We start from the raw sequence: 12,521 nt of genomic DNA on the forward strand, positions 1-12,521 counted from the left end.
TCCTGTCACAGCCATTAAACTCTAAGTCAGTCACTATTGTCCGCATGGTGAAACTCCTGAGGGGTTTCCTTCCATTCCGGCAACTGAGTTAGGAAGGACACCTGTATATTTGTACTGACTGGGTGTATTGACACACCATCCAAAGTGTAATTAATAACTTCACCATGCTTAAAGGGATATTCAACATCCAACAGTCCCCACTGTTCCATAATGTGTATTTTTACCTGCTATTTTAATCGGATTCTACTGCTTGCATCAGTTACCTGATGTGGAATAGAGTTCCATGTAGTCATGGCTCTATGTAGTACTGTGTGCCTCCCATTGTCTGTTCTGGACTTGGGGACTGTGAAGAGACCTCTGGTGGCATGTCTTGTGGGGTATGCATTGGTGTCCGTTGTGTGCTAGTATTTTAAAACAGACAGCTCGGTACCTTCAGCTTGTCAGCACCTCTTACAAAAACAAGTAATGAGGAAGTCAATCCCTCTTCCACTTTGAGCCATGAGAGACTGACATGCATGTCATTAATGTTCTCTCTTTTAAAGGCCAGCCGTGCTGCCCTGATCTGGGCCAACAGCAATTTTCCCAAGTCCCTCTTTGAGGCACCTGCTCAACTGAAGGACCTTACAGATAGTGTGTGTAAAAAAACTACGTTAAACACTATTATTGCACATAGAGTCCATGTAACTTATGTGACTTGTTAAGCACATTGTTTTACTCCTGAACTAATTTAGGCTTGCCATAAAAAAAGGGATTGAATACTTGACAGATTTGAATTATTAATTTGTAAAAATGTCTAAAAACATGATTCCACTTTGACATTATGGGGGTATTGTGTGTAGGCTACTGACAAAACGCATCAATTTAATCCATTTTGAATTCAGGCTGTAACACAAGAAAATGTGGAAAAAGTCAAGGGGTCAGCCTACACCATCAGGTGTAGGCTACACCACACACTCCAGTCTTCTCCTTTTCCGTACTCACCACTTTTTCTTTGGAGCGCAGCACCCCCAGCTTGCCGAAGCGCACGTGGAATGGGGAGCACTGGAGGCTGCCGTCGGGCTGGCGCACCACGATGACATCGATGCCCCCCGTGAGCGTGGCTGGGTTCAGGCCCCGGTACAGCTCCTTCACCGTCACGAACACCGACTCTGCCAGCTGCCCCACGTAGTTCATGGTCTGGGACTGGAGGTGGAGGGAGAGATAGAGCAGGAGAGAGAGGAGTGTGGGTGGGGGGAGGGGGGGGGGGGGGAAATGGGTCAATGGGCAATTCTTGTCCAACGTTTACGCAATTCTCTACCAATCAATGTTCTTGAATTGAGAATACGAGGCCTAATCCAGGCTCCGACTGCAAATTGTGTAACATGTTTTGAGACCTCATGAAAGGCAAAACAATATAAATGCAATTTGTTGTCATTCAATAACGAGGTAGGCTATACTCTTCTCTCTTCCTCCCTATAAGCTAAACTCCCATGGGCTACTGCCATATTGCTTTCACCTGATGTTTCTTCCCATGTGCTTTTACCTGGTTAAATCAAAACACAATTATTGAGCTGGACTACCATACAAACAACTTTTTACAATACCTAGGATAATATAGCCTAGTAGGCTATCCAAGTTGTTGGCAGAATACAACATACATTTACCTTACCAGGATCATGTCCACTCTAAAAATCTTGTCACGCTAAACCGAGATGCCAAGCAGCTAGCCTAAGTGTTTTAAACAAGCTTTCTTAACCCTTGGAATATGCGACAGTGTTGATTAATAATTATAGGTTAAAGATCCACTGCTCTGAGAAAGAGCAAGGTCCATCATTACACACCCAACAAAACAATCTGGTGATGTCATTTCCTTTAACTACTCATGATGATGCATTGACCCACCTTATATGGAGTTCCTATTTATGGGGTTACAAAATTCTTTCTATGCTGTTTTGTCACATAGATAGGTCTGAGGTTGTAACAGCGTAATAGACTCTAGGCCTACAGAAAACAAATCAATATTGAGAGATGTTTTGGTACTCCTGATAGGCTACTTACCTGAAATTCCCTGTAAAACAGCTTACCTAGGCCTAATTAGAAAAGATGGGATTATATCAAAATTATTTCTGACAACATGTAATCAGACTTAGCGACTTCAGAAAGTATTCATTCCCCTTGACTTATTCCACATTTTGTTGTGTTACAGCCTGAATTCAGTATTAAATGTATATATATATATATATGGTGTGAATACTTATGTAAATTACATTTCTGTATTCATTTTCAATAAATTTGCAAAAATTTCTAAAAACATGTTTTCACTTTGTCATTATGGGGTATTGAGTGTAGATAGGTGAGATATATATATATATATATATATATATATATATATATATATACACACTACACTCAATACCCCATAATGACAAAGTGAAAACATGTTTTTAGAAATTTTTGCTAATTTATTGAAAATGAATACAGAAATGTAATTTACATAAGTATTCACACCACTGAGTCAATATGTTGTAGAAGCACCTTTGGGAGCGATTACAGTCTTTCTGGGTCAGTCTAAGAGCTTTCCACACCTGGATTGTGCAACATTTGCCCATTATTCTTCAAGCTCTGTCAAATTGGTTGTTCATCATTGCTCGACAACCATTTTCAGGTCTTGCCATAGACTTTCCAAGTAGATTTAAGTCAAAACTGTAAGTAGGCCACTCAAGAACATTCACTGTCTTCTTGGTAAGAAACTCAAGTGTAGATTTGGCTCTGTGTTTTAGGTTATTGTCCTGCTGAAAGGTTAATTTAATCTCCCAGTGTCTGGTGGAGAGCAGACTAAAGCAGGTTTAGTCTGGTGGAGAGCAGACTAAAGCAGGCGTTTGCCTGTGCTTAGCACCATTTATTTTCTTTTTTTATCCTGAAAAACTCCCCAGACCTTTAACAAGCATACCAATAGCATGATGCAGCCACCACTATGCTTGAGAATATGAAGAGGGGTACTCAGTAATGTGTTATATTGGATTGCCCCAAACATATCACTTTGTATTCAGGACAAAAAAAGTAAATTGTTTTGTCATATTTCTTGCAGTATTCTTGCAAACAGGATGCATGTTTCGGAATATATTTACTCTGTACCGGCTTCCTTTTTTTCCACTGTCATTAGGTTAGTTTTGTGGAGTAACTAAAATGTTGATCATTCCTCAGTTCTATTACAGCCAACAAACTAAGTCACCATTGGCATCATGGTGAAATCCCCGAGTTGTTTCCTTCCTCTCTGGCAACCATTTAAGAAGGTCGCCTGCATCTTTGTACTGACTGGGTGTTTTTATACACCATCCAAAGTATAATAACTTCACCATGCGCAAAGGGATTTTCAATGTCTGTCTATTTTTTTTTTACCCATCTACCAATAGGTGCCCTTTGTGAGGCATTGGAAAACCTCCCTTGTGATTGTGGTTGAATCGGTTTTTGAAATTCACTGCTCGACTGAGGGACCTTGGAGATAATGGTTTTTGTGTATTGTATGTCATAAAAAAAATGATAAACACTATATTATTGCAAATATTATTGCACAAAGAGTGAGTCCATGCAACTTATTATCTGACTTGTTAAGCACATTGTTAGTCCTAAACGTATTTAGGATTGCCATAACAAAGGGGTTGAATGCTTATTGACAAGCAAGTTCAGCTTTTCATTTTTTATGAATTTGTAAAAATGTCAAACATATTTCCACTTTTATATTACGGGGTATTGTGTGTAGGCCAGTGACACAAAAATCTACATTTCATCCATTTTGAATTCAGGCTGTAACACAACAAAATGTGGAAAAAGTCAAGGGGTGTGAATACTTTCTGAAGGCACTGTAGCTTAGGCTACATTTTGAGTTGTGTCCAAGAGTGTCCTTTAGTCAAATCCATACTGGCAAACTGATTAGTAACATTGTAGAGAAAGGCACGAGGTCCAAAAAAAGCATATTCAGCATACACGCATTGACAAACCACAACATGATCATTAAATGTAGAGTCTATGATTCACAAATCCCATAGCCTAGGCCCAAGGCTAATAAAATGTTAGCTTCTGCATTCTGTAGTAACCTCTATTGGAAGCGACCACATATTTAACAAGACTGAATTATGATCAAGCTACTACTTTTGATTGAAAACCACATAAGATTTGAAGACTCTCCACAAAAACTAGGCACTATAACAAAACTAGGCCCAAATAACAAACAAACCAAACAGGAGAACCGAGCATTAATCGAGGCAAATTGGGCTGTTCTACTTCTATTCTGATGGGCCAGTGATGACAATAGGACTTCGAAAGGTGAAGGAGTAGCCTATCAGAATGTAGAAGACCAATAAAACAGGCTAAGGCTAATCATGGAGTCAGTGTACTGTCACAACAAAATGTTGAATGTGGATTAAAGTGACTTAAGAGGAAAGACAACAAGACCAAAAGTAAAATCTTGAGAAACATAGCCTCCCCAAAAGGATATGGCTAACAGTTTCGGGCCTTACCAACAGAGAGAAGTGAAGTTGTACTTTCCCCACAAGGCCTTGTTCCCTGGACCCCCCTTCCGCCATCAGTCACCCAAACTTCCTTCATCCCCCAGAATTCTTTATGCTCCCCAGAATCGGTCCACTGGCCCTCCAGTTAGCCCTACACTAGGCTACATTTTGGACACTTAGGCTAGAAGACTCCAAAGCCACCTTAGTAGAACCGCGGATACTTTGAAAAGAAAAAGTCATTTTCAGCCCCTACAAAGTCCCGTCCCGAGGAGGGTTTTCTAATTGCCATATACTAGCCTAGCGTTAATAGTCTCTAGGCCCATGTGTTCTGAGCTGGAATGCAATATAGAAGTCTATGTGAGAGACCCAGTATATTCACTCACATCACCGCTCCCTCGATCACAAACACACACACACACACACACACACTAAGGCACGTATACACAATTCACACTTCCCCTCTCACTGCACATGACAGCCAGGCCAGCAGTTTCTGAAAAGCTTGGCTGATCTATTCACGAACACTCCGCTCTGCCCAACATGCAGTGACCAGTCACCCGGCGCACTCTGGGATTGACTGCTACTCTCTGGCCATTCAAAAAGAGACTCTAGCAACCATGACGCGCAACATCAACACTAGAATAAACGCTACCATTTATCAACAACAATTTCTTTCGGGGACTTGAAAGTGGTATTTTTGGGAACTTGAAGGGATATCCTTACATGAATAGAAAACAAAAAGGGTGAGTTGGTGCACAACGCACAAGGGGGTGAGGGAGGAAGTACAGTGTGGGTAGAGGTACACACAGTGCAATTGACCAAATAGCCTAACCATGCTGGTTCTAGAAGAGACAAGTAGAGCAGGGCCGCTGGAAAGCTCCTGGGCTACAGCGATGATGGTGTGATTGTTTTCTTCTCTTTGCTCTGTCAGGCAATTCAAGTTACGGTTGATATTATTTATTTTTAGCGATACATGACTTTGTAATAGAATCTGCGAGGTCAGCAGTAATGGAGGCTGGACATAAAGCCCACAACGGACAATTTTGTGTGGAGACAAAATGGAGGGAGTGCAAACTGAGTACAGTGGTGAGGGAAAACTCCTGGCATTCGATATATTTCTGGAAAGCCAAGAGTAGGCCTATTATGTCATTGATATGTCTAAACATGATTAAGCTAGATGAAGTGTAGTAACACTGCAATTAAGTTACTCAAATGTCTACGAAAAATGGCCAGTATGCGAATGACTTGTGACTTTGGTGCTGATCCTTTTAAGCATTGGACAAAGCTTGCTATTACTACTTTTCCCGACATGTCAGACTACAACTTTCATTTTGATAGGCATGCATTGTAGCCAAGGAGAACCATTCCCTCAAAGTGGTAGAGATCATTTTAAAGGCAAACATGGCCAAAGGCAAAGAGACTCATCCCATTTGTTAGAAGCAAAAGATACATAATTGGTTAGAAGCCACCTAATTAATCACTACTTGTTTTTGTAAGAAGTGTTGACAAGCTGAATGTACCGAGCTGTCTGTTTAAACTACTAGCACACAGCTCAGACACCCATGCATACCCCACAATACATGCCACCAGAGGTCTCTTCACAGTTCCCAAGTCCAGAACAGACTATGGGAGGCACACAGTACTACATAGAGCCATGACTACATGGAACTCTATTCCACAGCAGTAGAATCAGATATAAATAAAAAAAAACGGGTAAAAATGCACCTTATGGAACAGCTGAGCCTGTGGAGACACACAAAAAGGTAGACACGCATTCAAGCTCACATACTCCACACACATCTACATTGTAATATTGTTGTATGGTGGTTTTATACAATTTGTATTGTAAATATGTAGTGGTGTAATAATGTTGTATCTTTTGTTTCATATGTAAGTGCCTTAATGTGTTTGGACAACAGGAAGAGTAGCTGATGCCTCAGCAGCAGCTAATGGGTGTCCCTAATAAATACATTGTGTACCTCCGATGTATTTTTTTATTTCACCGTTATTTAACCAGGTCGGCCAGTTGAGAACAAGTTCTCATTTACAACTGCGAGCTGGCCAAGATAAAGCAAAGCAGTGCGACAAAAAAACAACAGAGTTACACATGGGATAAATAATCGTACGGTCAATAACACAATCGAAAATCTGTATACAGTGGGTGCAAATGAAGTAAGGAATAATAAATAATATGCCATAAATAGGCCAATAAATAGGCCATAGTGACAAAGTAATTACAATTTGGCAAATAACACTGGAGTGATAGATGTACAGATGAGGATGTGCAAGTAGAGATACTGGTGTGCAAAAGAGCAGAAAAACAAACAAATATGGGATGAGGTAGGTAGTTAGATGGGTTATTTACAGATGGGCTGTGTACAGCTGCAGCGATCAGTAAGCTACTCTGACAGCTGATGCCTAAAGTTAGTGAGGGAGGTATAAGTCTCCAACTTCAGTGATTTTTGCAATTTGTTCCAGTCATTGGTAGCAGAGAACTGGAAGGAAAGGTGGCCAAAGTAAGTGTTGGCTTTGGGGATGATCAGTGAAATATACCTGCTGGAGCGCGTGCTACGGATGGTGTCAGGATGGTGTCGTCTGCGTAGAGGTGGATCAAAGAATCACCCGCAGCAAGAGCGACATCATTGATATATACAGAGAAAAGAGTCAGCCTGAGAATTTAACCCTGTGGCACCCCCATAGAGGCTGCCAGAGGTACAGACAACAGGCCCTCCAATTTGATACACTGAACTCTGAGAAGTAGTTAGTGAACCAGGCGAGGCAGCATTAGAGAAACCAAGGATGTTGAGTCTGCCGATAAGAATATGGTGATTGAGAGTCAAAAGCCTTGGCCAGGTCGATGAAGACGGCTGGTGGTTATGATATTGTTTAGGACCTTGAGTGTGGCTGAGGTGCACCCGTGACCAGCTCGGAAACCGGATTGCATAGCGGAGAAGGTACGGTGGGATTTGAAATGGTCGGTGATCTGTTTGTTCACTTGGCTTTCCAAGACTTTAGAAAAGCAGGATGGATATAAGTCTGTAACAGTTTGGGTCTAGAGCGTTTTTGACAGGGGCATGCTTATTTAAGATGGTGAGGAAAGCACTTTTAAAGAACAACCTGGCATCCTCTACTGACGGGAGGTCAATATCCTTCCAGGATACCCGGGCCAGGTCGATTAGAAAGGCCTGCTTGCCTTTGTGCTACATCATTGGTTAGAAGCCACCTACTCACAGTGTGTACCTCTGACTTATGTGCTACTAGCATGCATCTGACGTGGACTTGGAAAATAAAGACCATCATGCATGACATGACCTGTAAAAAAGGTGGAGGTGGCATTTGCCAGGATAAAAGTACGAAAACGTATACACTCACTACGGTAAGTTGCTCTGGATAAGGGAGTCTGCTAAATTACTATGTACATTTGATTCCAATATCCTAGCAACAATGACTTTGCGATAGTTTATTACATTTAGAGATGGGCCAACATTCAAACAAACCATTGTTTGGATCAAACAAACGACTAAAATGGCCATATTCAGTATTTTGATTACATTCATTCGTCTCCAGGGGTTTTTAATAGAAGTTATCCTTGAAAGCACTACGCAATTTACTTTGGACACTGCTCCAATAAGACGCTACTTCGAATGTTGAACCATTTCAAGCCAGACTTGAACACTGACGCCAGTCAATTGGTTTGTCACATTGTTTCAGCGAGACTAAACGCGCAGTTCCATGTTATGATGACCAAAACCCTTTATGTTCAAAATAGCTTATCTATAGTTTTCAAACCAAGTGCGTAGCTAAAAGCAGTTGGTGGTGGGTTAGCAGCTAGCCAGCCATCATAGTTGTCAGGGAATTAATATTCTGGACATCAACAACACGATCAACCAAACTCTCCCGTTCCTTGCGACGTGGCTGGCTGACATGGCTACTATTAGGTTCGCTTCACAAAAATAAACGTATTAACACTATTTCAAATAAAAATACGATTATTTCACATCATCTTTCTATCCATTTACATGTCATGTTTAATTAACGATACAGTAACGATTGTTTATTTGATCTTACCTACAAACGGAGTTTCCACAAAATGATGCTTCCTATCCAGGCGCGTGCGCACACTATTCTCTATGGAACAACATGCAAGTCAGCGTTTGTGTGGTACGCTGAAAGTAGCCGGAAGTCGACCAAATAAAATCGAGGTTAGAGGAGGTACGTATGCACCAGGAGCCGGAAGTTGGCCAAATTGCCAACAGCCTCCAAATTTGATGGTGGCGGGAAAGATCTCGGAAACTCAAGCGGATTGTGAATCTAATGGCGGTAGAATTAAGGACAATTAGTGTATTGTCCAAAATTCTTCTTGAAGAATCAATTTGAGCTATCCAAACTGGTGGAGAAAGTGATGGGTAACGTGAAGGTTGTGATTAAAACGAGAGGTGGGCTTGATTTGATTTGTTTTGTTGTACTTCTGCGGATCAGAAGGAACTTGTGTTGCTTTTTATATATATATATTTATATATATTTATTTATTTATTTATTAATAACAAATCAATACAGGAAGTACATGTGGGAACACAAGTATATATGAATAATATACAATGGACAATTGGGCTAGAGGGTTCAATATCACATTACACAAGGACTTTAAGGGACATACATACACTTATAACAGCTTTTTTGTTAGTAGAGTATTTAATTGTCTTAAAATACAGTTCCATTTATTTTTGTAAGGTAAGAAAATTTGTTTTTTGTTTGTAAATTTACATTTGTGAATATGAAATTTGGCCAAAAGAATAATGAAATTAATTACATAAAAATGTTTCAGCTTATTTCTATCGTAGGTAAAGAATCCAAGCAGTACATCTCTCCACAATAGTGTAAGATCTTCATAAATGTGTTCAATTATAAATCTACTGATGTCTTGCCACAGTTTCTTACATGAATACAATGCCAAAACAGATGCTACACTGTTTCTGGGTGGTCATTACAAAAGGAGCAGTTTTAGTTGATGTCTTCCTTAAACTTATTCATATAGTGGTTGGCAGGATAATATTTATGAATAATTTTAAAGGAGACTTCCTTAATTTTGTTAACAAGTAGGTACAGTGGGGCAAAAAGGTATTTAGTCAGCCACCAATTGTGCAAGTTCTCCCACTTAAAAAGATGAGAGAGGCCTGTAATTTTCATCATAGGTACACTTCAACTATGACAGACAAAATTTGAGAAAAAAATCCAGAAAATCACATAGGTAGGCTCTGAGGGCCAGGTCTTGACACGTTCCTGAATAATAAAGCAACACCTGAGGGAATGGCATCTAAAAGAATTGCAAAATCTTTAGGTGTTACAGGGACCTTGTAAAGTGATAATAATTCCTTATAACTGAGTAAAAGACCCTCTGCATTTACGAGTTGGCACACCAATAGGATATTATTTCGGAACCAATATTCTAAAAAACAAAGAAGTATTTTTATACAATATATCCCGATTATTCCATATATAATATCTGTGTGGAGAAAAATTATTCTTTTATAAATTAAGGACCATGTCAAGAAAACCTGCCGATGAAAAGCAGAAAGTTTCACTGGAACTTTGTCAATATTATAATTGCAAACCAACATGAAGTTAAGGCCACCAAAAGTAGAGAAGACATGATGAGGAATAAAATTCCACATAGAAGTGGGTCTTCTTAGGAATTGTTTTATCCAATTGATCTTAAAAGTATTATTTAAGGTAGTAAAGTAAAGATTAAAACGAGAGGTGGGCTTGATTTGATTTGTTTTGTTGTACTTCTGCGGATCAGAAGGAACTTGTGTTGCTTTTTATATATATATATTTATATATATTTATTTATTTATTTATTAATAACAAATCAATACAGGAAGTACATGTGGGAACACAAGTATATATGAATAATATACAATGGACAATTGGGCTAGAGGGTTCAATATCACATTACACAAGGACTTTAAGGGACATACATACACTTATAACAGCTTTTTTGTTAGTAGAGTATTTAATTGTCTTAAAATACAGTTCCATTTATTTTTGTAAGGTAAGAAAATTTGTTTTTTGTTTGTAAATTTACATTTGTGAATATGAAATTTGGCCAAAAGAATAATGAAATTAATTACATAAAAATGTTTCAGCTTATTTCTATCGTAGGTAAAGAATCCAAGCAGTACATCTCTCCACAATAGTGTAAGATCTTCATAAATGTGTTCAATTATAAATCTACTGATGTCTTGCCACAGTTTCTTACATGAATACAATGCCAAAACAGATGCTACACTGTTTCTGGGTGGTCATTACAAAAGGAGCAGTTTTAGTTGATGTCTTCCTTAAACTTATTCATATAGTGGTTGGCAGGATAATATTTATGAATAATTTTAAAGGAGACTTCCTTAATTTTGTTAACAAGTAGGTACAGTGGGGCAAAAAGGTATTTAGTCAGCCACCAATTGTGCAAGTTCTCCCACTTAAAAAGATGAGAGAGGCCTGTAATTTTCATCATAGGTACACTTCAACTATGACAGACAAAATTTGAGAAAAAAATCCAGAAAATCACATAGGTAGGCTCTGAGGGCCAGGTCTTGACACGTTCCTGAATAATAAAGCAACACCTGAGGGAATGGCATCTAAAAGAATTGCAAAATCTTTAGGTGTTACAGGGACCTTGTAAAGTGATAATAATTCCTTATAACTGAGTAAAAGACCCTCTGCATTTACGAGTTGGCACACCAATAGGATATTATTTCGGAACCAATATTCTAAAAAACAAAGAAGTATTTTTATACAATATATCCCGATTATTCCATATATAATATCTGTGTGGAGAAAAATTATTCTTTTATAAATTAAGGACCATGTCAAGAAAACCTGCCGATGAAAAGCAGAAAGTTTCACTGGAACTTTGTCAATATTATAATTGCAAACCAACATGAAGTTAAGGCCACCAAAAGTAGAGAAGACATGATGAGGAATAAAATTCCACATAGAAGTGGGTCTTCTTAGGAATTGTTTTATCCAATTGATCTTAAAAGTATTATTTAAGGTAGTAAAGTCCAGAAAATTCAGCCCACCATTCTCATAAGTTTTCATTACAACAGTTTTCCTAATGTAATGGGTACGGTTTCTCCACAGAAAGTTGAAAAGCATCATGTCTATCTTCTTGCTTATTTTACTGTCAAGATATCAAGATAGACCGCCATATGTTAGTCTAGAGATACCTTCAGCCTTGGTTATTAGGACTCTTCATTTTAAAGATAAGGCCTTCTGGGGGTTTTTAATTAGAGGGTTAAAATTTAGTAAGCCTCTAGACTTCTGATCCTTTGTAATTTTCCTTTGTTATGCCTAAATATGTAAGTTCTTCTTTTACTGGAATACCATATTATGAAGGTGTCACACAATATTTGACAGCCATTAATGTTAAGATATAGACCAGATGCTTTGGAAAAGGATTGTGTCACATTGATCGATATTGGAATTTGGTTAGCATTTTTCAGAAAAAATGTAGTATCGTCCTCCAGCTGGCTTATAATAATTTCTTTACCAGCTATGGAAATACCTTGTACAGGACTATTATTTAAAGAATTTGTAAGACGTTGGGTGATTAATAAAAACAGGTACGGAGAGATAGGACAACCTTGCCTAATAAGGAACTTGTGTTGCTTCTCACCCGATTTGATACGTTTGACGTGGTGTGTGTGTGTCTTCGGAACAGGCAGAGGTGGAAAAAGTACCCAATCGTCATACTTGAGTAAAAGTAAAGATACCTTAATAGAGAACGATACAAGTAAAAGTCACCCTGTAAAATTCAACTTGAGTAAAAGTATTTTGTTTCAAATATACTTACGTATCAAAAGTAAATGTAATTTCTAAAATATACTTAAGTATCAAAAGTAAAAGTATAAATACTTTTTTTATTCCTTATATTAAGCTAACCAGACGGCACCATTTTCTTTAAAAAATATATATATTTACAAATAGCCAGAGGCACACCAACAATTTACAAACGAAGCATGTGTGTTTAGTGAG

At 38.6% G+C, this 12,521-nt stretch overlaps 1 protein-coding gene across 3 annotated transcripts in view; it reads right to left on the bottom strand.

Annotated features, from left to right (window-relative positions):
* LOC109891954 (phosphatidate phosphatase LPIN2) overlaps nt 1-8,686 on the bottom strand; it is a 37,267-nt gene extending 28,581 nt beyond the window's left edge. Inside the window, exons 1-2 of one of the 3 annotated variants that reach the window (XM_020484409.2) lie at nt 8,556-8,686; nt 982-1,182 (exon numbers count right to left, since the gene is read on the bottom strand). In XM_020484409.2, the coding sequence (XP_020339998.1) occupies nt 982-1,173 (192 nt within the window). In that variant the 5' untranslated portion in view covers nt 1,174-1,182; nt 8,556-8,686. Of the gene's footprint in view, nt 1-981; nt 1,183-1,643; nt 1,753-4,496; nt 4,667-8,555 lie in introns of those variants that run through there. The other 2 variants (XM_031826404.1, XM_020484415.2) reach the window with 2 other exon arrangements.
* Nucleotides 8,687-12,521: the final 3,835 nt, after the last annotated feature.

This window comes from Oncorhynchus kisutch, linkage group LG1 (assembly GCF_002021735.2).
Source record: "Oncorhynchus kisutch isolate 150728-3 linkage group LG1, Okis_V2, whole genome shotgun sequence".
Taxonomy (NCBI): Eukaryota; Metazoa; Chordata; class Actinopteri; order Salmoniformes; family Salmonidae; genus Oncorhynchus; species Oncorhynchus kisutch.